The sequence below is a fragment of the Symsagittifera roscoffensis genome, chromosome 1 (genome assembly GCF_963678635.1).
Source record: "Symsagittifera roscoffensis chromosome 1, txSymRosc1.1, whole genome shotgun sequence".
Classification (NCBI taxonomy): domain Eukaryota; kingdom Metazoa; phylum Xenacoelomorpha; order Acoela; family Convolutidae; genus Symsagittifera; species Symsagittifera roscoffensis.
The window spans coordinates 88,240,170-88,265,902 of record NC_087062.1 but is presented as its reverse complement, the minus strand read 5'-3'; the positions used below and the strand labels follow the sequence as shown (position 1 = coordinate 88,265,902).

At 34.7% G+C, this 25,733-nt stretch overlaps 1 protein-coding gene across 1 annotated transcript; it reads left to right on the top strand.

The window, feature by feature from the left end:
* Positions 1 to 6,038: 6,038 nt before the first annotated feature.
* Positions 6,039 to 24,316, top strand: LOC134851717 (putative E3 ubiquitin-protein ligase UNKL). Its single transcript, XM_063867937.1, has 6 exons — positions 6,039 to 6,291; positions 8,976 to 9,589; positions 11,591 to 11,910; positions 12,038 to 12,976; positions 22,506 to 22,561; positions 22,734 to 24,316. The coding sequence occupies exons 1-5, from the start codon at positions 6,040 to 6,042 to the stop codon at positions 22,547 to 22,549; spliced, it is 2,169 nt and encodes a 722-aa protein (XP_063724007.1). The 5' UTR covers position 6,039; the 3' UTR covers positions 22,550 to 22,561; positions 22,734 to 24,316.
* The last annotated feature ends 1,417 nt before the right edge of the window (positions 24,317 to 25,733 follow it).

Here is a 25,733-nt window from a genome sequence, read left to right as displayed (position 1 = left end):
AGTATTCAACGCAAAAGACTACCATGACTGCTTAAATTGAAGATGACATCAGTTTCTGGCCCAACTAGGTGGCTTAAGGCTAAAAAGTACTCGGCTGCGGTACTTTTTACCCTTAAACCACCTAGTTCACCAGATGAGCCAGAAATTGAGGTCATCTTCAATTGAAGTAATCATGGTAATCTAAATATGTTTTTAAATGCAGTGGTACTGTATCTAAAGCTGAAATTGCAAAATATTTTCCAGAAGTAATTAGGTGTTTTTTTTTGTCGGCTGTGTAAATTTTGTCTGTTTTTACCGGCTTGCTTGCCTTGCCGTGTTTTATTGGCTTTTCCACCTCTCCCACTTTTCAAAATTTCTGTTTTATAGTTGTGTGACGTGTTTTTTGTACAGTGCTGATTTGAATTATCCGGACAAAACTTGAATTTTCAAACGCGTTTTTCTCAAATTGGGTTAAGATTAGACAAAAAGTGAAGAGGACAAAAGTTGCTTAGAATTTCACCAAAATTAATATGGTGCCATTTTTTCTCCGAAATTCTCAACAAAAACTTTACCCCAAAAATGGGTCATTTTGGCTTTTTTCAATTAATCAAGAATTACGCTGAAACTACTTTGTTAATTGATATGAAAAATATATCACAGGAAGCCTCTTACGCAGTTCAACAAAGTTTAAGAAGGGTTAAATCTCCAAAAACCAGTGTAAATGAAAAAATTTTCACTTGATAGTCAATAAATGTGATTTTTACTATATAAAACCCAGAATCTCTGTAAAAATAAATTTTAAACAATTTGTGCAAATTTTTGGAGATTTAACCCTTCTTAAACTTTGTTGAACTGCGTAAGAGGCTTCCTGTGATTTATTTTTCATATCAATTAACAAAGTAGTTTCAGCGTAAGTCTTGATTAATTGAAAAAAGCCAAAATGACCCATTTTTGGGGTAAAAATTTTGTTGAGAATTTCGGAGAAAAAATGGAACCATATTAATTATGGTGAAATTCTAAGCAACTTTTGTCCTCTTCACTTTTTGTCTCATCTTAACCCAATTTGAGAAAAACGCGTTTGAAAATTCAAGTTTTGTTCGTTTTGTCCGGATAATTTAAATCAGCACTGTATTTAGCTTGAGGTAAATCCACACTTCGATTGTGCTTGATTGTTGATATTAAAGCCAGTTTTTTCGAATTTTTGAAAAAGTATAAGCGAGTAATCGCTTTTTTGAATAAAAAAATTAATAAAAAATGTTTAATAAAGAATGATTGAAAAAAATTAGGTTTGGAAATAAGAAGATATTTTTGAATGGATAAATCAAGCTTTGTTGCACTCATTGTTTGGTAATGGATAAACAATTGGAAGCCAAATGAAGTCAGTAGCGTTATTCCTATGAATCACTAGCGTCATTTTGATTTTTTCAGTAAAATTTCAGGTGTTTTGTTTTTGATTTTTCTTCTGAAGCTCGGAAATACTTGGCAGTTTGCCTGCTGACGTATTTGAACCAGCTGCAACTGGTGCAATCAATTGATAAACAGCTGATTAATTGAAAATGTTCGGCGATTAATTGGTGTCAAATAGTGTTTCATGAAATTCGCTTGCTTATGCTAAAAGATAAATAATTGAGATGGGTAATCTATGAATATCAATAATTGAGATAGCATGAAGATTTTTTTGTTCCCATAGATTAGGAAAGGACAAAGGTGTTAGGTGGTGTTTCCGCCCTCTTTTGACTGCCTCAAAATAATCTCGTAGGTGGTCAAATTCGGTATCGTATATAAGCTTTTCCAGTTGCAATTCGGCTCAGTTTATAAACTGAGCCAAGTTTTTGGTTGCTTTTTCGGAACAGCTCTTTTTAAGTTACCGATTATTTGGTATTTTTTCTAAAGTTGCCAAAAAGTAGTGTAGTGGGAGCATTCTGTGATTGTTGCACGGCAACCGGCGCTTCTTGCAGCTAATTTTCAGACTTTTGGGGCTTTTGCAATTGTTTTTGACAAAAGTCGATTTTTGAAGATTTTTTTCATTTGATTTCAATCGTACTCATTCATTTTTAAACCGCAAGTGGCGCGAAGCTCAACTTTGTCTCTGTGATTAAATTGATTTGTATTTGTATTTGACGACAATTCCACATGTTGTGTATGCAATGGGCCGTTTTTTGAATCCGCCTTTGTCCGTTTACCAGGCTTTAATAATGCCACATCAAGTGAACCGCAAATAGTTCACGTTACTTGCATGACCGATTCAACGACAAACTGAAAGCCATATGGTAAAGCATCGATTAACTAATTCCAAGTGACATGATACCAAATTCCAAGATGGGAAATCAAACGCACGTGGGAAAGAATTGAGCTAAATGGAATCAATAAAGCTTTCTCTTTCTTCAAATCCTTTATGGAAAATATAAATATTTATAAATGCTACTCAAGTATAGACGAACACGCTTATTATATGGATGTTATGTAAATGGCTGATTCCGCATACATTCACTCGTGTCATCTGTGCTAAACATGCTCAAATGATGCAAATCAATTTTAAGAGAAACATTAGATTTAGCAGTCTTTATTTTAATTAAAATATGTTTGATCTAGCTTTTGGCAAAATTTCCGTCTTTTTGGAAGAAAGTTTTTCAAGCTGGATTGTGGTATCCACGAAAAGTGAGTTTTTTATTGACAGGTTTTGAATAGATGAACCCTTGCAGTATTCAACGCAAAAGACTACCATGACTGCTTAAATTGAAGATGACATCAGTTTCTGGCCCAACTAGGTGGCTTAAGGCTAAAAAGTACTCGGCTGCGGTACTTTTTACCCTTAAACCACCTAGTTCACCAGATGAGCCAGAAATTGAGGTCATCTTCAATTGAAGTAATCATGGTAATCTAAATATGTTTTCAAATGCAGTGGTACTGTATCTAAAGCTGAAATTGCAAAATATTTTCCAGAAGTAATTAGGTGTTTTTTTTGTCGGCTGTGTAAATTTTGTCTGTTTTTACCGGCTTGCTTGCCTTGCCGTGTTTTATTGGCTTTTCCACCTCCCCCACTTTTCAAAATTTCTGTTTTATAGTTGTGTGACGTGTTTTTTGTACAGTGCTGATTTGAATTATCCGGACAAAACTTGAATTTTCAAACGAGTTTTTCTCAAATTGGGTTAAGATTAGACAAAAAGTGAAGAGGACAAAAGTTGCTTAGAATTTCACCAAAATTAATATGGTGCCATTTTTTCTCCGAAATTCTCAACAAAAACTTTACCCCAAAAATGGGTCATTTTGGCTTTTTTCAATTAATCAAGAATTACGCTGAAACTACTTTGTTAATTGATATGAAAAATATATCACAGGAAGCCTCTTACGCAGTTCAACAAAGTTTAAGAAGGGTTAAATCTCCAAAAACCAGTGTAAATGAAAAAATTTTCACTTGATAGTCAGTAAATGTGATTTTTACTATATAAAACCCAGAATCTCTGTTTAAAAATAAATTTTAAACAATTTGTGCAAATTTTTGGAGATTTAACCCTTCTTAAACTTTGTTGAACTGCGTAAGAGGCTTCCTGTGATTTATTTTTTATATCAATTAACAAAGTAGTTTCAGCGTAAGTCTTGATTAATTGAAAAAAGCCAAAATGACCCATTTTTGGGGTAAAAATTTTGTTGAGAATTTCGGAGAAAAAATGGAACCATATTAATTATGGTGAAATTCTAAGCAACTTTTGTCCTCTTCACTTTTTGTCTCATCTTAACCCAATTTGAGAAAAACGCGTTTGAAAATTCAAGTTTTGTTCGTTTTGTCCGGATAATTTAAATCAGCACTGTATTTAGCTTGAGGTAAATCCACACTTCGATTGTGCTTGATTGTTGATATTAAAGCCAGTTTTTTCGAATTTTTGAAAAAGTATAAGCGAGTAATCGCTTTTTTGAATAAAAAAATTAATAAAAAATGTTTAATAAAGAATGATTGAAAAAAATTAGGTTTGGAAATAAGAAGATATTTTTGAATGGATAAATCAAGCTTTGTTGCACTCATTGTTTGGTAATGGATAAACAATTGGAAGCCAAATGAAGTCAGTAGCGTTATTCCTATGAATCACTAGCGTCATTTTCATTTTTTCAGTAAAATTTCAGGTGTTTTGTTTTTGATTTTTCTTCTGAAGCTCGGAAATACTTGGCAGTTTGCCTGCTGACGTATTTGAACCAGCTGCAACTGGTGCAATCAATTGATAAACAGCTGATTAATTGAAAATGTTCGGCGATTAATTGGTGTCAAATAGTGTTTCATGAAATTTGCTTGCTTATGCTAAAAGATAAATAATTGAGATGGGTAATCTATGAATATCAATAATTGAGATAGCATGAAGATTTTTTTGTTCCCATAGATTAGGAAAGGACAAAGGTGTTAGGTGGTGTTTCCGCCCTCTTTTGACTGCCTCAAAATAATCTCGTAGGTGGTCAAATTCGGTATCGTATAAAAGCTTTTCCAGTTGCAATTCGGCTCAGTTTATAAACTGAGCCAAGTTTTTGGTTGCTTTTTCGGAACAGCTCTTTTTAAGTTACTGATTATTTGGTATTTTTTCTAAAGTTGCCAAAAAGTAGTGTAGTGGGAGCATTCTGTGATTGTTGCACGGCAACCGGCGCTTCTTGCAGCTAATTTTCAGACTTTTGGGGCTTTTGCAATTGTTTTTGACAAAAGTCGATTTTTGAAGATTTTTTTCATTTGATTTCAATCGTACTCATTCATTTTTAAACCGCAAGTGGCGCGAAGCTCAACTTTGTCTCTGTGTTTAAATTGATTTGTATTTGTAACATCAGCAGTGAATCTTGAAAATTTAAGTTATCTTAAATTTTTTTTTTCTGTTATTTCGAGACACTGAGTGATGAGGTTTCGAAAAGGAACCATGTCGTAGGATAATTTTTCCAGCACTAATTAAGGTAACTCATCAAAAAGCTTGCAGGGATAGAATTTTGTGTCATGTTAAAGCCTTTTTGGGCAAAACAAAAATCCATGAAAGCTTTTGGTCCTAAATTGGTCGGATTTTTTTTGCGACGAATTTTATCGGCAGACGAAAACAATCGCGCTCGAGTTACTCCTAATATGATTTTACTATTGGCCAAATTATTTGGTCCGACCTCTGAAAAGAGAAAAACTGTCATCGGGCGTGTTTTAGATTTTTGTTTTCAATGCAAAATCAGGTACCACAAATAGTCATGGGACAAGGTAAAGTGATAAATCATATTGAAGAGCTTCTAGTCGTGATTCGATCGACATTGAAAAATTTCTACAATTTTTTTCTTTTGTCGAGAAAAACCGGTTCGAAGTTTTTGATTTTACTATTTTCGATTGAGAAAAATGATTAAGTAACGTTTATTATGTATGAAAATTAGAAATTAAGCCTAAAAACTTGATTTTACTAAAAGAAGCTTCAGTTAGCTCTTCTCTTTCATTTAGCTCTTCTCTTCTCTGGCTGGAGTAATGAACGTTGTGAAGATGTGCGTATTATTGCATTTTTCAAAGCACTTAGGTATATATGCACTTTTTGAGTTCAATTGAAATTCATCTGGTGAAAATAACGTAAATACGAACGTGGAAATGGCGCAAAAAACGTGAACGATTTTTTTTTGTTTCGATTTTTAGATTTCAGCGGAATAAAAACTTTACCTATTGATCCAGTTTTCTCAAATTCGGATAATGTTATTATCAAAGTAGCAATCATAAATTGTTATAGAAATTCAAAGAGCTTAAAGGGTATCTAATTTTTATTTGAAATTCTTAAGTTCATTACTCTTTTCTAACTCTCAGATGGCTGTTTTATCTATTTTTTTATTGAAGATCATTGGGTTCGTTTATGCCTAATTCACTAATTTTCTACGCGTTCGTATAGTTGTATTATCACACGACGTACAAAAAAGACACTTACTTGAAGAAAAAGAGTATTTTTTGAAAATGTGGTCGGAACATTCTGTGCTACTTGCACAGCAACCGGCTATCCTTGGTTAACGTATACTTGCGTTTTTTACTTGTTGTACATTGGATGAATTTGTATTGTTTGTGTTGCTTTTTCAGTTAGCATGTCGTCAGCAGTAGCTGCAGGAGGGCGTCGTGGAGGTCAGCCGCCGCCAGTGATTGGGACAGCAGGAACAGGAACAGGGGGAGGCTACAAGAGTAGAATTTGTGGCCAGTACAGTATGCACCGGGCGTGTGAGAGTGGAGACAGCTGTGGCATGGCACATGGAAAGAAGGAGTTGAGGACTTATGAGAACCCTCTCTACAAGAGCCAGCTCTGCACCGCCTTCACTCAGAGCGGCACTTGCCAACTAGCTGTTAGTTATCATCATCCATCATCACTCAATATGCATACAAATATCAAGTAGAGATGTATTTTTAATTGACACAATATACTTCACAATATAAAGGTGTGTTTTTGAAGTAGATATATTTTTTCGTTTTTGGTTGATTAGTTCAAAAACTTCTTAAAAATTTCTGTAGTTTAAAGTTTCTCTGTAGAAAGAGCCAAATATATTGAGTTTCTCGGTTGAAATACTTATCAGTTGTCCCTGAAACCCTCTTTTCAACTGTGATACTAACTTTACAAGGATCTCATCTCCCTTTTTCACACATGATTTGTGATTGTGAAGTGTATTCATTCCTTTGACAGGAAATCAAAAATGCGTTGTCAGTAAATGGCCACTTTTAACCTGTTATGACATCTTATAATGTGATATAGTTGTTTCCAGCATGAAAACGACTCTGAACGTTCTTAACAACATGAAAACGGCTCTGAACGTTCTTCCCAGCATGAAAACGACTCTGAACGTTCTTCACAACATGAAAACGGCTCTAAACATGCTTAAATATTATACCTTTTTAGGTCAAATGAAAATGCATATCAGGATGTATGCAACTATAACTATTAGAGTAACAGAGAAGCTCATAGCAGACAGTAAAAAAGCTACTAGAGTTATGATCGGAAGTTATTAAAGTTCGGTTGACTCCCTCTAAAAATTGAATGCAATCGATGGTATTCTTTTCATGGGTTTTTTAATGGTGCGCTGAAAAATAATAAAAGAGTTATGCTACAATTTCTATGGTGTAACTAGTGATTTTTAAAGGTTGTGCTTGTATACAATCGGGCTACTTATTTTTGCCCCAACCTTTCATAAAATTGAATTTTCTAGTGTAACAAGTGTTTTTGCAGGGTTGAGTATGAAGACTAAATAAGTTTGGAATAGCTAATTTAGTCAGCATGCCAATTTTTATAAAGCAATCAGAGATTATGAGCAAAAGTTATTATAGTTAAGTTTCGCAGGTGTGGGAGAGAATACAAAAGGCGCTTGAAATGAAACAGCACAGTGCTGGTTTAAATTAACCGGACAAAATGAACAAAATTTGAAAATGAATGTTTCTCAAAGCGAGTTGACATAAGACAAAAAAGACGAGAGCTAAAGTTGCTTAGAAATTACCAGAATTAATATGAGCACTTTGGTTTGCGGTGGAAAAATTTGCCTGAAATTGGTCATTTTTGGCTCCTTTTAGTTAATCGAAAGTGGTGCAAAAATTACAGGGTCAATTGTTGAACAAATTTGTCTTTTTTCATCTAAATGAGCTTTTTACATGGCCCAACAGCATTTAAGAAGGACTTAATCTCCCAATTTCTGAGCAAAACGTTCAAAAATGTTCTTACTAAAAAATGTATTTAATGTAGTAACAACAACTTTTTTCGGCTCAAATATACCTACTTATACCTGAATAAGAAGATTTTAGCCCTCTTAAATTTTGTTAGGCTATGTACAGGGCTCATTCAGATATGATTTGTTTAACATGGACCTGGTAGTTTTTGAAAAACTAAAAGGAGCAAAAATGAAAGATTTTGGAGTAATTATTAAATTGCACTATATAAATATTGGTTACTTTCTATGACACTTTTCCTCTGTCTAATGTCAACTCAATAAAAAACTAATGTAAAGTTTCCACTTTTTTCGTTGTCCGGGTAGAAAAATTCAACCTTTTGATATTTTGGAGGTTGACACAAATACAAATATAATTTAACAAGACTGCTCGTTTTAATGCAAAGTCCCGAATGTTCCGGCTGCCATTTAACTGGTCTCGAATAGTTTGTGTTAATTGAATTATTGACAAAGTATGAATTTTAGGCTGATAATATCCAATTTTAAGTGTTAAAGTTTGAGTCGTGTATGGGTAATAAGACCATGAATAAAGACAATTTAGTTTGCCTCAATTGAAGTTGAAACGGTTTTGTAGTGCGGGATAATTCGCCACGCGTAAATTCAAATGATAAAACGAGTCGTTTTTATAGACCATGTCAGGTTAATATCGTGGTGGCCGCACCCGCTGCGGTCCACAAAGATTGATTGATCCCCCGGATTGATCCCCGAGTGAGCAGATATTCTTTTGGAAATTGATCTGAATAAAATAAAACCAGTGGAACATAGATATTCTTCATTGTCTTCGAAAGTATGAAGAAAAACAGCGGATGGACAATAGGGCTTATTGTTTCGACTGTATGCTTGGGGTGGTCTTTTTGTTAAGTGAATATTCGACATTTTAACTTGCGTTTCTGATAGATATTTGTCATACCATCTGAAAGTTGTTGTCTGAAGCTCGAATCTAAAAAAATATCACCCTTCAAGTTATAGGGGTTTGAGATTTGCTAACTTTGGATAATTAGCGCGCGACATATTGCGCTCGTATAACACGCGTAGGCGGCAGAGTAACTTGTTCCAACTTGAAGTCATATGGTCAGGTTTCCAGGATATGAATAGCTAAGTACATAACTTTTTACTTTACATAGCGTGTGTTGGTATAAAACGAAGAAAAATGAAAAAAATATATATTTTTTCTCGACATTTTTTCAACCAAAGTGTTTTTAATTGGCTTTACAGTGCACTCGGAACATTCAGGGCTTTGCCCTGGTATTCGAGCAGTCTTGCTTCATTAACAAAGCTTTATTATGTTTTCATATCCTACTAATGATGTTTGTTTTAAGGACGACTGTCTCTTTGCGCATGATGCGCTAGAGTTGAGACCTGACGACGATGAACTAGAAGAACTATCTATTGGGTCCTCCAACCAAAATAACCAGATGGGCGGCGGCACTCACCTGAACAGGCAGCCGCCGCCGGGTACTGGGAGTGGCAGCGACAGTGGAGGCAGTCCCATATCAGGATCTTCCCAGCAACACCATCAGCATCAGTCTACTCCGCTATCTTCCCACCAACAACCCACCAGAATTCTATCACGATCATTTGCCAATAATTCAATAGAAAACGGAGGAAGTTCACACGCTGGCGGTAACATGATGCAACGCTCGCATAACGGCAACAGCACCAACTCAGGTCCCCCGTCGTGTCACGCGTTCCAGCGCAACGGATCCTGCAACCGTGGCGCCAACTGCCAGTACGCACATGTCCCCAAAATGTCAGGTATGGGTGGGGGAGGAGGAGATATGAGTGACAACTCTAGTGTAGTCAGCGGGGGTTATGCAATGGGGGGACAGATGGGAGAGAATGGGGCAAGTGGAATGATGGGATCTAAGTACAAGACTGCCCTGTGCCATGCTTTCCAGAAGAACAACAGATGTGCTAATGGAGACAACTGCAGGTCAGCCATCGTTTTTTATCACCTTCTTTGTTTTTTTTGTTCCTATCCCTCTCTCTACTTGCAAACGTTTATTAAGAGTAATGATGGTAGTGAGTACTCTTATATAGGTCTTCGAGATTTTTTAGTGTTTTTTTTAAGGAAAAAGTCTTAAAAATTGTTCACGCTCAATTTTGATTTTTCGCGGTTTGACTTTTTCAAGTTCACTTCATTTCCTTTGTTAAAAGGAAGGCAAACTCTACTATAGATCAGCAAAAATAAAACAAAAAAGGTCACGAAAATGTGATCGACTTCTAATTTCGAAAATGGATATCAGTTTACCCAGCGAAATAAAAATTTTACCTATAGATCCAGTTTTCTCAAATTAGGTTAATTCTATCAAAAAGGATCAAAGGTAAATTGTTCTTTAAATTCAAAGAGGTTCCGTGAATTTATTAACTGTTTTCCAATTCTGATGGCTCTTTTCTATGTTCCGCGCAAAATCAGGAATAACATAATCATCAGAATCTCTCGAGTGATGCTCCATTTTAAGGCCTTTTTAGTCGAAAATTTTTTCAAAAAATTGTCCCAGTGTCGATTGGTTGTAATTTTATCAACTCCGATTTTAGTGTGTCAGTGTTTGAGCGTTTTTATGCTCATTTATCTCTTTATTTGACATGAAAGGTTTCGACTTTAATATGTCGAGGCTTTTTATATAGAGGCTTCTTTTAAAGTAGTTCGAGGAGCAAAAAGTTTCATCTAAATGTTTTGAGAGGGACAATTTTTTCTGAGCACATTTGTTACCGTTTCTAAGTATTGTTTCGATGCTTTCTTAACGTTCAATGATCTTGCTTTTGGCATAGTTTCTTTTATTCAAGACAAAATCAATACAAATATAGGAAATTTTTTGGTACATTATTTTTTTCGATAATTTTTTACAAACAAATTTTGAAGTTTTTTCTACGGATTGATCTCTATTTCTGTCGGTTTTTTTTGTGATGTATCGCAAGTTCTGTAGGTTATGTATGTGTTGCATCGCAAGCAGCGCGAAGCTTCACTTCGCCTCTGTTTTTTAAAATCTCTTAAGTTGATGGTGTTTCAGTTCCAAGATTTCGTTTTTTTTTGGTTAATTTCATGTTTCGATTTGTCGGCTCATCTGCTAGTAGTGATAGTCATTCAGTTTTGTATCGCAAGTGGTACGAAGCTCTGCTTCGCCTGTGTGTAAAAATTTGAGCTATAGACTAATTTTGAGCGATTAAGGCGATAATAACGTTTGGAAAATTGGTTAGGCTAAAGAAAATTGTTTTTTTTTTTTCAAAATGAAAACTAGTTTCGGAAGCTTCATTTAGCGCAGCCTTGGCAATAAAAATTGTCTGAAAAAAGAGAAAAGTCTGTCAGTTATACCTAATTTACTTGCTTTCTACACGTGTGTATAATTCTTTCATAACACCACGCACAAGAAACGACACTTTTTTGCACTTAGTAATTTGGAAAACTTTTTGTCACAAGCTTGTTGTGTTGTTTTTGTAAAGGATATTTAGATTGTGAAAAGTATAAGGTTCTAAGTCACAACAATTTCTCCAAAATTTATAAAGACGATTATTTTTTGTCGTCCCCTGAAATGTTTGCACCGGTTTTTATTTATTTAGTTTTCTAAAAAAATGGTTTTGATGAGTTTACAAGTAGGTTTTTTTCAAAAAATTTGTGCAATGCTTGGAAAGGGGTTTTTGATTTTCGGGTTTCGAAGAAAGAGCTTTTTGACTCTATTTCTTAATCGACACGAAGTTTCATCTTAGCTGTCTTCATTATCGTTTCTTCGTTTCTTTTTTCTTGATCAGCTCAAGTTGCGATCGATCATATTAAAGTAACACACTATATTCTATTGTCTGACAAAGAATTGAACTTTTTGAGTCAATTACTTTCTGCTGTGTCGAGTCTGAGCATAAAACAATAAAACTAGTTGAAGATTTTGACAGTTACTGTTTTTACTATACATGTATTTTCATTGTTTCTGTTGATTCACAGGTATGCGCATGGTATGAACGAACTACAGCCAACTCCGGAAAAAGCGCCGCCTGCTCCAATGGACCCAAGCGACCCCAAGTACAAAACAAAGCTTTGTATCAAATTCGAAAAAGAGAAAAAATGTCTGGCCGGAGACAACTGCAACTTCGCGCACGGCATCGAGGAACTACGCAACCGCAGTCCAGAAGATGAACAGAAGGTGTCTGATAGGTACAAAACCAGTGTCTGCCAGATATTTTTGGAAAAAGTGATCTGTCCAAGGGGACCTAACTGTACATACGCACACGGAAGATACGAGTTGAGACCCATCGGGTTCAAAGGTATGCTAATCCGTCACTAATTTTTAATTTTTGTTTTGTTATACCAAAAAAATCGTCGTGAAGTTTTAGTAGTCATTGGTTGTTAGTTATCTGAAGAGTGCTCAACAAGCCAATACGATACTTTTAGGCGACTTTGAGGCAAAAGTGTCTGAGAACCCTCGGTGGAAGTGCAATCTCTGTAAAGCTTGGAGCGAGACAAACAGATGCAAGAACGGCGATGATTGCAGTTATGCGCATGGTGAGAAGGAGCTGCGAAGTGAAAAGCCGGGGCCTCCGGAAGTGAGGAGGTTCAAAACTGAACTGTGCAAAAAACTGTTCACACAAGGCTTCTGTCCTCAGGGATCCATTTGCACGTTTGCGCATTGTGAAAATGATCTGCAACAGAATCGAAATTCGTCACTGTCCTCAAGTTCGAAAACATCTCCGGTGACGATGATGGGATCCATGCAGCCAAATGTGGGTTACTCGCCTGGAAATATGTTTGGAAATGAACAGAGCAATTCAATGATGTCTGGCGGATATAAACTGTCTAGTGGCGTCGTCGGCTCTGGAATGATGGATAGGCCGGGTCAAATGGGACTGCATAGCAGTGCTGCTGCAGCAGCCGCAATGCACTCCCCGACAATGATGGCCAACAAAGGTGCAATGATGGGTAGATCTGGACCAAATAAAGACGTGGAAATGTTCAGTGATTTTCTGGAGTTCATGAAATTGAAAGAGACGGGAGTTCTGGACATGATTAAGCATGCCACTGGACCGTCCGGTATGATGCCCAGACAGCAACATGGAGCCTCAAATCCCGCGATTCCGACAGCAATGTCAGCTGGAGGAACCATGGGGTATTCTGGGAACATGGGGGCAAACAGTCCCTTTATGAATGCCCAATTCTCCAATGCAGGGGGTTTGGGCGGACCTGGACCCATGGATCCGATGGGGGCCTCAAGCGTGATGCCGATGGGCATGAATGGTCAATCGGGAATGGGTGGCTCAACGGATGGAAGGTTGATGGGCTCGGGGATGGCCAATAACGGACTGGTTGATTACTCTCCCATGAATCCTCAAATGCGTAAGAGAAAATACGAACATGCACTGTATTAGTTCATCCTAGTTAAATCACATAACAATTTGATTGGCACTGGTACCTTGAGGCTGAGAGTGATTGTGGTACTTGTGATCTTGAGCTGTATTTGTATATCTCTTTTGTTATCAATATACAGCCTAGTCCTATTTTTCCTTTTACTTCAATCACATTGGATTTTGTGTCAGAATTGATGAAATTTGTAGCTCATGGCATCGATGCGGTCTGAATGTTTTTTTCTGATATTCCACAAGATTTCTTTTTTCATATTTCCTTCAAATTCAAGTATAATTTTCTTTTGTTTGATCTTATATCAAAATTATGCTTATATCATCCAAGGAGAGTTATAAGTAGTTTAAATGAATGAAAAAAATCTATTACAAAACTTGTCAGTAATCGATAAACCATCTTAAAGTTTTTATTGGAGTTATAGGAGCAAAAAATTTTGTTATCTTTTATTATATATATTTTCTTAGGGTAGCACATATTGCAATAGGTTTAGTGTAAATCGCATCGATACTTCTTCCGTTTTGTTAGTGATCTCCAATTTGGGAAATTGATATTCAGATATATTAAAGAGTTATTTTCTCAAAGAGCATGTTTTTGATAGTCATCGCAACTATCAGTTGCATTTGGAGTATTTCTATTTAAGCATGGTCTCCTTTTTCTATCTATCTTGATTATCGTCATCATTCATAATGCAGCTGGTATGTTGTCTCATTTGCCCTTTTAATAGCTTGCTTCTGTTTATTTCACTTACCTGTTGTTAATTAAATACATGTAAAAATTTTGATTAGAATCATAATTTTGACTGAAAATGTTATAAATAAATTGAAAATAAATAGTCCTACTTCGAATTCAATTTAAAAATAATCTTTCTCCTTTTCCTCTCTGTTTTTTTATTATCTTCAATACGTTATTTCTAAATTATAATCATCAGGTTATTTTCTGTTTTGTTTCTCATACTTTTTACCCTTGCGATAAACAAGGGTATTGCAATCAGGTACTAGACTTTTTCCAGTACCTAACTTTATTCAAAGGACTTATCTAGACTTCTCGACTCATATGTAGCCATACTTTATTTCCTAGCGTTTTTACACTAGCGAATTTAAGTGAGCGTTAGTGTTGTACTACGACTATTTTTTTTCAAATCTAAGTCGCAAATATTAGTGCCACTTTTTATCGCACCTTTACGGGTTATTGAAAGCATCTGCTTTGAATTTCGCATAGCAGTAATTAACACAGTTGATGCATTTTGAAGCCATCAAATTGACCGAAAAAAGCTATTTGTTTCAAACAACAACAATAATAAAAACTTGATTTCAAAAATTTTAGCTCAGTATATCTCGCACTTTTTTGAAATGCATAATTTATACATAATGTGGCTTTATGCTTTCAATTTTTTACATGCATTAGAGTGGATACCTTCAGTTTTATTCGAAACTATTACTTGTAAAATTCTGTTTTTGTGCTTGGTGCCACTTTTGCTGCATTGCATTGGCAATTTGTTAGCTTATGTAGCTGTTTTATTTATGACTAGTTGTTGTCGGTTGTTAAGCGTCCGTGGTCGAGAGGACAGGGTGAGGCTCCAATTCTCAAGGTCGCACGTTTGAAGACCATACGTAGCCAAGTGTTACAAATTCGATATTTATTTCTATCTTTTTTATTTCACTTTATGAAGCTGCTTTTTTGTGTTCTTGCTAGTGTTTGCGAAGTGGAGCTTTGCCTGTTTGTCTAATCTCTTAACGTTCCCGGCGCGAATAGCCTGGAGTTAACGAATACGCCTGGGACGGCAATAATCTTGGGTTCGAATCTGATCAGGACCAGTTTTTTTTTGAACGGGAAATATTCCGTTTCAAAAAAATCGTTGGCTGATTATTTGTCTGCTTATGTTTTGTCGGCCTAATGTTGCTATTAATGTTTCATTTTTTCCCACAATTTGTACTTTTACTTACCTTGACTTCATATTGCCTTTTTGTTTCGCTTGAAAATTTTCTTGGTCCCAAATTATTTCAGCCTATTTTTATCGGCTTAGTTACCTTTTGTGGCTCGTTTCCAGGGAAACACAATTTTTATGTCCCCCTCCAATTTTAATTGAGTTGGATCTTCATTTGATGATTTTTTTTTTGGCTAAATATGTTTTGGTTTGTTTTATATCGGCTTAGTGGTCTCTTTTAGTCATTTGATGCGCGAAAAGTTTTTTTGAGCCTGTTTGTGTTATGAGGGTAAGCTTTACATGAAGTCGCTTTCCCAAAATTTGTACTTTTACTTACCTTGACTTCATATTGCCTTTTTGTTTCGCTTGAAAATTTTCTTGGTCCCAAATTATTTCAGCCTATTTTTATCGGCTTAGTTACCTATTGTGGCTCGTTTCAATGGAAACACAATTTTTATGTCCCCCTCCAATTTTAATTGAGTTGGATCTTCATTTGATGAATTTTTTTGGCTAAATATGTTTTGGTTTGTTTTATATCGGCTTAGTGGTCTCTTTTAGTCATTTGATGCGCGAAAAGTTTTTTTGTGCCTGTTTGTGTTATGAGGGTAAGGTGTACATGAAATTTTTTAAATAATTTCGAATTGAGAACAAAGTTTCGGCTTGAAGAGTTTCTGCTCAGGTAGTTTTAAGAGTAATGAACGCAGTGAAGACTTTTATATAGGTCTTGATTGATGATTTTTTTTTGTGTTTCTGTTTCAGGAAAAAATCTTAAAAAGCTCTAATAACTGCAGATGTGTGTTCATGCATATTGATGATTTTATGAATGCAATTATGTATGTATGCACTTTTTGAGTTCAATTTTAATAAACCTGCTGCAAATTACGTAAATAGCACTCTCCAAACACGAACTTGGAAATGGCGTAAAAAACGTGAATAATTTCTAGTTTCGAAAATGGAATTTAGTTTTTAGATTTCCAGTGGAATAACTTTACCTAATGACCCAGTTTTCTTAAGGTGGGTTAATGTTATCAAAAAAGCGCCAATGATAAATTGTTTTAGAAATTCAAAGAGCTCAAAGGGCATCTATTTGTTTCTTCGAAATTCGAAAGTTGAGGTTTTTCAACTAGGTCAGTGTTTTTTTTCTGTTTACTTGCGTTCATTACTTTTTCTAAGTGTCATTTGGCTATGTTCGGCTTTGTCAGCCCCTGGTTATTTGTGTCCCATTCTGATTTTGCCTTCTTTTGTTTGGGCATGTTTTATATAATTATCTTCATTCATTTGATAGATCTTGTTGTATCGCAAGTGGTGCGAAGCTCAGCTTCCACTCTGTATCAAATTATTACCCTTAAGACTGATAATTTTTTTCCACCTGCTGGATTTTTTTCGTGAAACTTAACTCACAGATTTATCAAAATCAGAAATTAATATTTCAAATGTCTTTAATACTTTAGTCTTTTTTTTATATTGCTTGGCTGGCCTTAAACTTCTAGACGCATCTGGCTTGTACTGCGCAGAATTTGCGTCAGAATCTCTGTTTTACCGTAATTTACCTTTGTAGGCTTTTTAATATTTCTTTTAGTGCACTTTTTAAATACCGTTTAAAGGTCAATTTCAGCGAGCTTTTTTATTGTTTCACCTTTTCTTGGGTTTTATTATCTCTTCAATCTAATTAAATTTCTGTAGATAATTTACTTTGCTCAAATTTTAAACGCCGAAAGCGAATTAAGTATCGTTGAAAACTGAAATTTGATCTCTTTATGTTGTGGTTGTGTTTTTTTTGGGAAATTGACGCCTATCATAATTTTGCAATAGCAAACATTCGTTATAATTAGATTTTACTTTTTCCATTTATTTCGCATTTTTGTTCCGACCATTGAAAATGGGGAGGAACTTTGGATTAAGTTTTTTTTGTTTCTCTACGAAATCAGGGACCACAAGTAATCTATGGATTGGGTTGAGTGATATACCAAATTAAAGCCCTCTCAGTCGTGATTCAAAAATCAAATTTTTCGAAAAGTTATCCCAGTCTCGAGAAAAGCTGGTTTAAGTTTTTGATTATAGTTCAATTTCGAGCGAGTAAAGCGATAGAGTAACGATCGTTATTACTCTTACGATAAGCAAGGGTATTGCAATCGGGTACTAGACTTTTTTCCCGTAAATAACTTTAGGCACGGGATCTTCACTTCTAGAGGATCTTCTATTCTAGAGGATGATCTAACATGCTCAATTTCTTGAAAATTCAAATAAAATTACTATCACTTCGCTTGTAATTCGTTCTAGCCCGTTTCGGGTTGTAATTATCTTTTCAACAAAAATGTCTCCATTTTTTGGGTTCGTGGTTTCGACCTAGTTTCGTTCGTTTCCTTTTCCGTTTTTTAAATGCTTTTATTTTTTATCTGGTAGGGTTTTTATTGGTTTACTTGTTAATTTTGAAGTTTTTTATGACAATAGTATTGTTTTCGGCCCAACAGGTTTCTCCTTGTTGTTGCCGCTCGATAAATGATTTCCATTCCAATTTTGAAATACTGTTTGTGAACTTCATCCGATACAAATATGAAGTTTTTGTAGCTGTAATTTTTCAACTTTTGTCAAGTAGTTTCTTTCCCAAATAATTTTTCAGAATTTTTTGCCTTTAGTCTTTTTTTCGTTCGTTGTTTTGTAGTGCAAGGTGTTTTTTTTGCATCACAAGTGTTGCGAAGCTCCGCTTTGCCTCTGTGCACTTTCATTTTGACTTTTATTTAGAAAATTTAAATGTACTATATCGAAACCTAGTTAGGATGTAAAATTTAGAGTGCAATAAAGGTTTTCTAAATTTTTTTTATGTCATTTTTTTTACAGACGAATGTTGTCGATTATAATTTATTAACTAAAATTCTGCGCGGTTGTATTGTTCTTAAATGACACTTTGCACTAAAACCGACACTAATTAGAAGAAAAGGGAAAAACAATTTTTAAGGAATGTTGTTGGAACATTCTGTGCTGCTTGCACAGCAACCGGCTATGCTTTTTTTTAACCAGTTATCTTTCAAGCGTAGTCTTTCAAAATGGTCAGTCCTCTTTTTCACCAAGCATAGACGCATACTTTATTGCAAAGCTTTGGGCGAAGTTAATTATACATAACCAAGCTCAAATTTGATTTTGTTCTAAATTAATTTATTTCCTTCGTAAAAGCACAAGAGCACAAAAGTGTAAGGGTCACGAAAAACCTAAATCTTTTCTGGTTTGGAAAGCTGATTTTAACTATTATATTTCGTAGTAGATTCTAGAAAGAGAGCAAAGTAGTAACAGTACAAATTTTTGTTCCCGGTTTTTGATTTATTGTTTCTGAATTTCAAATTTTCTGCAAATAGACCCATTATGAAAAATTTAGATTTTTTGGCAACATCGTTGCTGCCTTAACTCTTTTGTTCTTCCTTTTTCTTCAGCTCTTTTTTGTAACATTTCATCAAAATCAAAAAACTGCTCACAATTTTGATAGGTTGTTGGCTTGATGACATGCTTAAGGTGTTTGTGAAAGCGTAGATAAGGTCAAAAAATTGATTTTTTTGATTTTTAAGGCTTTAAAAGTTTTCCTATTTGTTTTGGCGATTAAAACTTACCGGAGAAATTAGTGAAAATAGTTCGATTATTAAATTTGGCAAACTTTGCTTTTCAATTCGCAAGTGGCAACAAAGTTTAATCTTTCGCGAGCGTCAATTTTCAGCACATGTTCAAGGCTCAAAGGAGTTCTTTAGACGATAAGCAAATTAGACGTGAACAACAAAAACGAATTTAGACGTTAAATTGTTTTCGCAAAACTAGCATTTTAGACGGAAAGCAAAGGGCTAACAAAACTTATTGCTTAAAACAAGTTTTCATAATTACAAAAATAATATATGATCCCACTGCATATCAAACTATTTATCTCAATTGATTTATAAAATGTTAATTTCAAGATTATAAAACATTTGAAATGCGTAAATTATACAATTGCGGCATGTTAAAAATGCGGAATGTGAAAATTGGGGCATATGAAAAATTGATTTGCGTTTAAGAAAGCTAACAACGAAAGTTAATTGTAGTCGGTAAACAGACACGAACAATACAATTACGTCTAATTTCCCATATTTGTAATTTTGCATCGACGTCTAAATTCGTTTTTGTTGGTCACGTCTAATTTGCTTTTCGTCTTATTTCCTAGGCCGCATAATTAAGGCTTACCATTTAACTTGGTCGGTGGCCACGCTAACATCTTCCCCCCAAGGGAGATCACTTGGTATATATTTATAGACTGGTGTATAAATGTCAATTTTTCGATGTCTTTCTGATAGTCGGGACTTTTATAGACCCAAATCATGATTGATCCAGAAGGTTCCCCTTAAATACTGTTTAATGGCATCCTTTTTTTTTCGTCGAAACTACTGAAAACTCGCCGAGTTTAATTAATAAGTTTGAGATATGAATGCGCTTGTTTGGCCATTGTTGGTTGTTTGGCCATTGTAGGCCAACGTTTACCATCGAATATGTGTTTCAAATCAAATAGTTCTTTTGTTTTCAGAAAATAGTGGCAAGCCTGCTTCTGTATAAGTAGACACCACATTTTAATTTCGATTAAAATTGCTAAACACTGCGTATAAAATACGCGATTCTGGTTGGCTGAAAATTCGAACTCCGAACCAAGTTAATGTCATTCCACTGAAACGCTTTTGGAAGAGGAATGATGTGAGATTAGACCAAATTTAACGGGGCGGATCTAGCATTTCCCCGAGGATTTTCAAAAAATTTCGTCGACCTTTTTTTAGGTCGACCAAGTTGATTTTCTGGAGCTCCCAAAATCAGTAAAAGACCCTGTTTTGGTCGGGGAGGGGGAAGGGGGGTTGGGGCAGGCAATCCGCAAGTAAAATCTTCGACTGAATTTTAATTTGAAACAATATTCTTGAAATAATATAAGAATGTATATTCATTGGAAACTCATGCTAAAGCATTTTTTGCTCTATTCTACTCTTGAATATGTTTTTTGGTATCAAAAGTAGTGCAAAGATATGCTTCTCCTGTATATATAAAATTGAGTATTGTACAGTTGCTAAAGAGATGTTTCAGTGTGTGCCTATGTTACTCACTCGGTCTGCCCGTTATTGTTCCGACTTTCGATACGAAAGTAACGGAATATTTGTGCTCGGGATGAGTTTTTTTCTTCAGGAAAATTTCGACTTTTTAACTAGCCATTTTTAACGCAAATTTTTTGATATCATTCAAAAGGTATTGTTGTCCTGAGCTTAAATTTAAAAAGATATTTCACCTGTGATCATTTTTCGTAAAGTTATGAGGGTTTAAAGATTGCCGTTTTGGCCATTTTGAGCAATTTGGGACAATTAACGCGCGATATATTTCGAGCTATTAACGTGTAAGCGGAGATTTAATCCTTCTTATAAATCGTTCCAAATTGGTTGAAAGAAGCTTATTTGCCATAATTGATTTGTTACAAGGAGCGAAATCTATCGTTTTGTAATTTATATGGCGTGTGCGAGGATTATTTTCATAAAATATTTCAAATTTTACAAAAAAAAATTTTTCATTTCGCGTTTTTTTTTCATTTAATTTTTCAATGTTATTACTGCTCCATTACTGCTCCATAAACCTTAAAAGGCAGTCGGAACATTCAAAGCTTCGCCCTGATACGAGCAGTCTTGTTGTTTTGGTTCATCGATTTGCGTGAAAGATATTGCAAACGGGATTACTTGTTTTGCTATCTGGTGAGAACTGAGACGTGAACTAATTATGAAAATGTCTGACTGCTCTGTGTGCGACGCGCGCCCACCGCCAGGCCTTATTGCGTTTTTATCGTGGCTGAGTTGGTAATACGCGCGGCCTTCAACACTAAGGTTTTGGGTTAGAATCCCGCTTCGGTCGCGGTTGGAGGGGTCACAGTGTCATCCGCCTCCTCAAGGTGGGAGCGGCTGCGGCAAAATGGATGACATCTCTCTCCCCACGGAAAAAAGGCCCAAGGCTGATTGGCGGCAGGTGGGCCGGGGGCTAATAATAAAATAAAAAATTGCATTCTGTCAGTGTTGCGGTTTAATTTTTTGTTTAGTTTTATTCAAATTCATTTGCCAAAGTTGAGGCAAATTGCGTTCTCTATTTTAGAGTGTCTGTTTTTTATGAGGTAATCAACGTAGTTAATACGCTTCTATAGGTCGTGTTGATTTTTTTAAAGAAAATTATTTACGCTCAATTAGTTTTTTGCTGTTTGACTGTTGATGTGTTTCAAGTTCAGTTCTTTTCCTCCTTGTAAAGAATGCAAACTCCACTATTGAACAGCGAAATGGGAAAAGTTACGAAAAATGTGAATGACTTTTAGTTTCAAAAATGCATTTAATTTGCTGAAATTTCAGCGGTATGAGGTTTTCACCATTTATCCCGTTTTTCAAGTTTTTCAGTTTTATTGGTTTTCTGAGTTATTTCACAGTTTTCGAAGCATATGTTGACTGTTTATTAAATTGCTCGGCTTTATTTTATACTAATTGGTAAATTTTCTGTAGATACTAATTTTACATTCTATTGTCTGTCCATCTTTTTGTTCCAAAATTAGCCTTATTCATTTTGATTGATCTAATGTCACCGACACTTCCGATTTTGTTTCCGACTTAGCGGCCTTCTTCATGTGTGTGTATCGGAAGTGGTGCGAAGCTCAGCTTTGCGGGTGCCGGACATCAAGCCGACGGGACTTCAAGCCGAAACGTAAAATTAGGGACTTAAAGCCGAAAAGTTTCTCATTAAGTCATGAAATAAGATTAATTTGAAAACTTTTCTGAAGATTTTCTCATTTTCATGATCTTTAGTCGGTAATTATTAGCGTTTTCCTAAAATTTAAACCTCTAAATGATGTTTAGGAAAGTTAAACACGGTTGAAGGTAAATTTCTTGTTTATAATTTATGCATTTCAAACACCGGCTTATATTATTAAGGGATGCCAATCCTAAGTGATTCATCGTCATAAATAACGCTTATTATGGACTAAACTAGCGTAAGATTTTGAAAAGCAACGTTTGACAGATGAAAAAATATTGATTTGAGGTTAGGGTTGTGCAGTTACTAGTAAGTAAAATTCGTTTACTAGTAAGTTACTAGTAAGTTACCACTTTTTTTACTAGTAAGTTACTTTTACTTACTAGTAAGTTTCAAAAACTCAGAATCTGCTTGAAACTACCAAGTTTGAAGACTATTTATTTTACACAAACACAAAATCCGCTTAATAATCATTATGATAAATATTATTAAGTGAAGCAGCGTTGCAGTATATGAAAACAAGTTTTTCTTCTCTTTCGACTGATAATTGAGCCTCATTTTTTTGAAAAATTTCATTTTGGTTCAACTTACTAGTAATAAGCCTTATTTTGCTTACTAGTAAGTTACTAGTACATTTACTAGTAACTTACTTACTAGTAAGTAAGTCCGCACACCCCTATTTGAGGTGCTTGTAAAGTTTAATTTTCGGCTGGAAGTCACCTCGGCTTGTTGTCCTAGACCCCAGCTTTGCCTCTTGTGAACCAACAGGTAGAAAATTGCCATGTGTTCGCCTACTCATCTTTTCTTTTGTTTCAGTGGAAGAACAATTTGAAGCCCTTTTTCAAATGAACGACAGCTGAGCTTGGCGACCAGTGAGTACATATTGTGTTGATATGTTTGTCATAGTAAAATTCATTAAATAGAATATGAATGTGTGAAATCTATTATTTAATCAAGAGCTCTACTTAAAAATCTCGCATATTTCAAGAAACGGGGGTGGGCGATTGTTAAGTAGATCCTAATCAAGTTTCATATTTTATTTAGATCCAATGCAATTCTCCTCGCCGATCATGGTGCTTCGGTTTAACAGCAAAAACATGGAAGAAGCATCATCTGTTTTCTGGCGTGAACTAGTCCAAGTTCGGCGTGAACTAGTCGAAGTTATTCGAAGTTCGGCTGGCATTTTTGCATTTGAATCAATATTGATATGTTTTGGCGCAGGTTGTTTTGTTTCTTTTTAAATGTTTGCCCTCAAATATACTCGCTTAAATTTGCTTCGAAGATGACAAGTTGGTCTGTGAATTGTGGTTCAAGTTCATAAATAAATCCTCCTCAAATGCTATAAAAACAACAATTTGGTTGATGTGCTACTACTGACTTTTAGTTTAGATTTGTCGGCTCAGTGAGCTGTTGTCAAATTTATTTCTTTTCTTTCTTTCTTGCTTTCTTCTAGATACCAAATCGGTATTAGTTCTAGAATTCTTTTTATTCCAAATCCAATTTTATTGCAATTAATTCAAATTCAATTATAATATTCAAATTGCCACCGAGCTCGTAGATTAACGAATGACTAGTGCTTATATTTTGGTTTATATCATGACTGTTTCGAAATTGCTCTATTTCTGTACTCTTGAAATCAAGATAAAACTATAAAATTTATATCGTTTTGTGTGTTCGGCCTTTTCGTTTGGATTTGTTCAAATGTTTTCCTCATTGTAGATGTTATCTTCTATCATCTTTGTACTTGATTTGAAAAAGTTAACATACGGTTTTTTTAGTTTTATTTATTAAATTCAATTAAAGCTAATACTTTTGATCATTGTTCTCCGGTGCATATTTTAAACATTTCAAGAGAAAGTTTTGTACGAAAATGCAGAGGCGATGAGTTTCGTTTTTCGGTGAAGAAGATTAATAGGTGACAGTTTTCTCTTGATAGAATTTCGATCTGTTTAGTTTATTTCAATCATACGTTACCATGTTGCTTTGACTAGCTTGGTTATCGGTGGTTATACAGTCAATTTAAAATAAAAGTTCAAAAATCTGTAAGTTTTGAAAATAGTGAGCTTTAAGTAGGCCGATTTCCAACCTAGTAAGAAATGCAGTTTCTATTTCGGTGTGCTAAAAGTGCTTTAACTTGAACGGTCTTTGGATAATGTAATTAGAGGTAATATCAGTATCATCGTGATTATCACCTTCACCTACCTTGTTATGTCGCTGCTGTATTTGTTGTATAATTGTCTGGTTTTTATGTGCATCAACTAGCATTCGAACAGATTTTCCATCCATAATAGCTCCTTACCTTTTACATGTTCGCTTATATAAATAAGATATCTATCTATCTGCATTATTATTGTATCGCTTACTTACCTCTAATCTACAGCTCCTTTCAAATTGCCCACTTTCGGTTCTTAGCGTGCTCTAATTTATGTTCAAATTATGATTAGACTTGAGCCTTTGTTTCAAAAAAAAAAACTGTTCAACAGCTGAGAGAAAAAAATGTCGAGATCAAATAAGTATCCAAGAATTGGATCAATTTGCATTTCGCTTGTTTTCGATTTGATTCTCACTTGTATGAATGAGACGGCTGATCGTTGTTCAAAAGTCCTCAGAAAAAACGAATATAAAAACCAAACAAATTATAAGCTATTTTGATTCTATCGAATTGAAACATTAATTTTTTGACTTTTGAATGATCAGCTGATTTTTTTTGACTAATCAGACACTAAGTTTCGTTTTTTTTTCATTTCAAATTGCTAGATGGCAGTTTCAGATAATAAAAACTTTTCTAATTGTTTGTTTTCAGTGCTAACATTTCCTTCAAGTGCTTAAGGCGCATTTTCACTCAATCTGTCGCAGTAGTTTTTCAAACCTTTATTCTAGTTCTTTATCTTAAACTGAATCGCAGGTAGATTTTTCTTCTAACTACTCATGGGTTTTTAGTTTGTTATTTTTCGGCTTTTTGATCTACAGATACTAAAGTTGACCTGGTTTGCCCGTTTTAGTTTCTTTCCCGTTGGTCTATCTAGGTTTCATGGATTTATTTGTCGCCATAGTTATTAAGTGTTAATGAACGAAGCGAATTTTCACATATTTTGTTTGTGTGGTTGTCGAGAAATATTCTTAATTACGCTCAAATTTATATTTGGTGGTTTGATTTTTGATGTTCTTTCAATTTCATTTCGCAAATAAAAGGGAAATAATGCTCTCCAATAACAAAAGTTCAAATTAAGGTTTATCAAAAAAGTTTCAATCCTGAAATTGCCTTGAAAATCGAAGAGCTCTATGGTGATATAATTTTCTCTTCGAATTTCGAAAGTGATTTTTTTCCAGTTAAAGAGTCAGCCATTTTATTGAATTCGTGAGTTCATTGACACTTTTCCAACTGCCTGTTGGCCATGATTAGATATTCTATAACTGTTTGTCTGTTTGATTATATTAGCTAAAGGTGCTAACTTAGCAATGGTGCTTCTATTGCGAATATATATATACTTCATTATGGTAAATTAATTAACTTGTTCAGCTCAATTCAATTCAAGCCCAACTGTATTACCTATCATAGTTGTGATATAATGTCGAAATTATGTAAAATAAATAATTATAACTTTGCTTTGTTGTTCTGCTAGATTGAACTGCAATTACTGAATAGATTGATTTAAAAATTACTTTACCTCTAAAATGTATCTTTCTTTATGTAAGCAATTCATTTGAACTCGTTTATTTTGCATTTACCACCCTTCTCGTTAAAATATAATTCCTCTCGTCTTCTGAGAAATAATGAAAAGGCGCTATTTTAAAACGGCCTTGTAAGCTAGAAAATGAGAGGATGTGTTGCTTGCGGGATAGTTTGTCTTTTAACAATGATACAGTTAAATATAAATTTCAAATTTGCATTCACCTAATTCAATTTTCTTCAGCTATTTTTTAAAAGTCAGTTAAAATCAGATTTACACTTGCGAGAACATGTGTCTTTTAATGCGAACTAGACTTTTTTCATGGCAAACTACTTTTTTACGAATCTTACTTGCTTCTCTTTCTTGCTGTTCC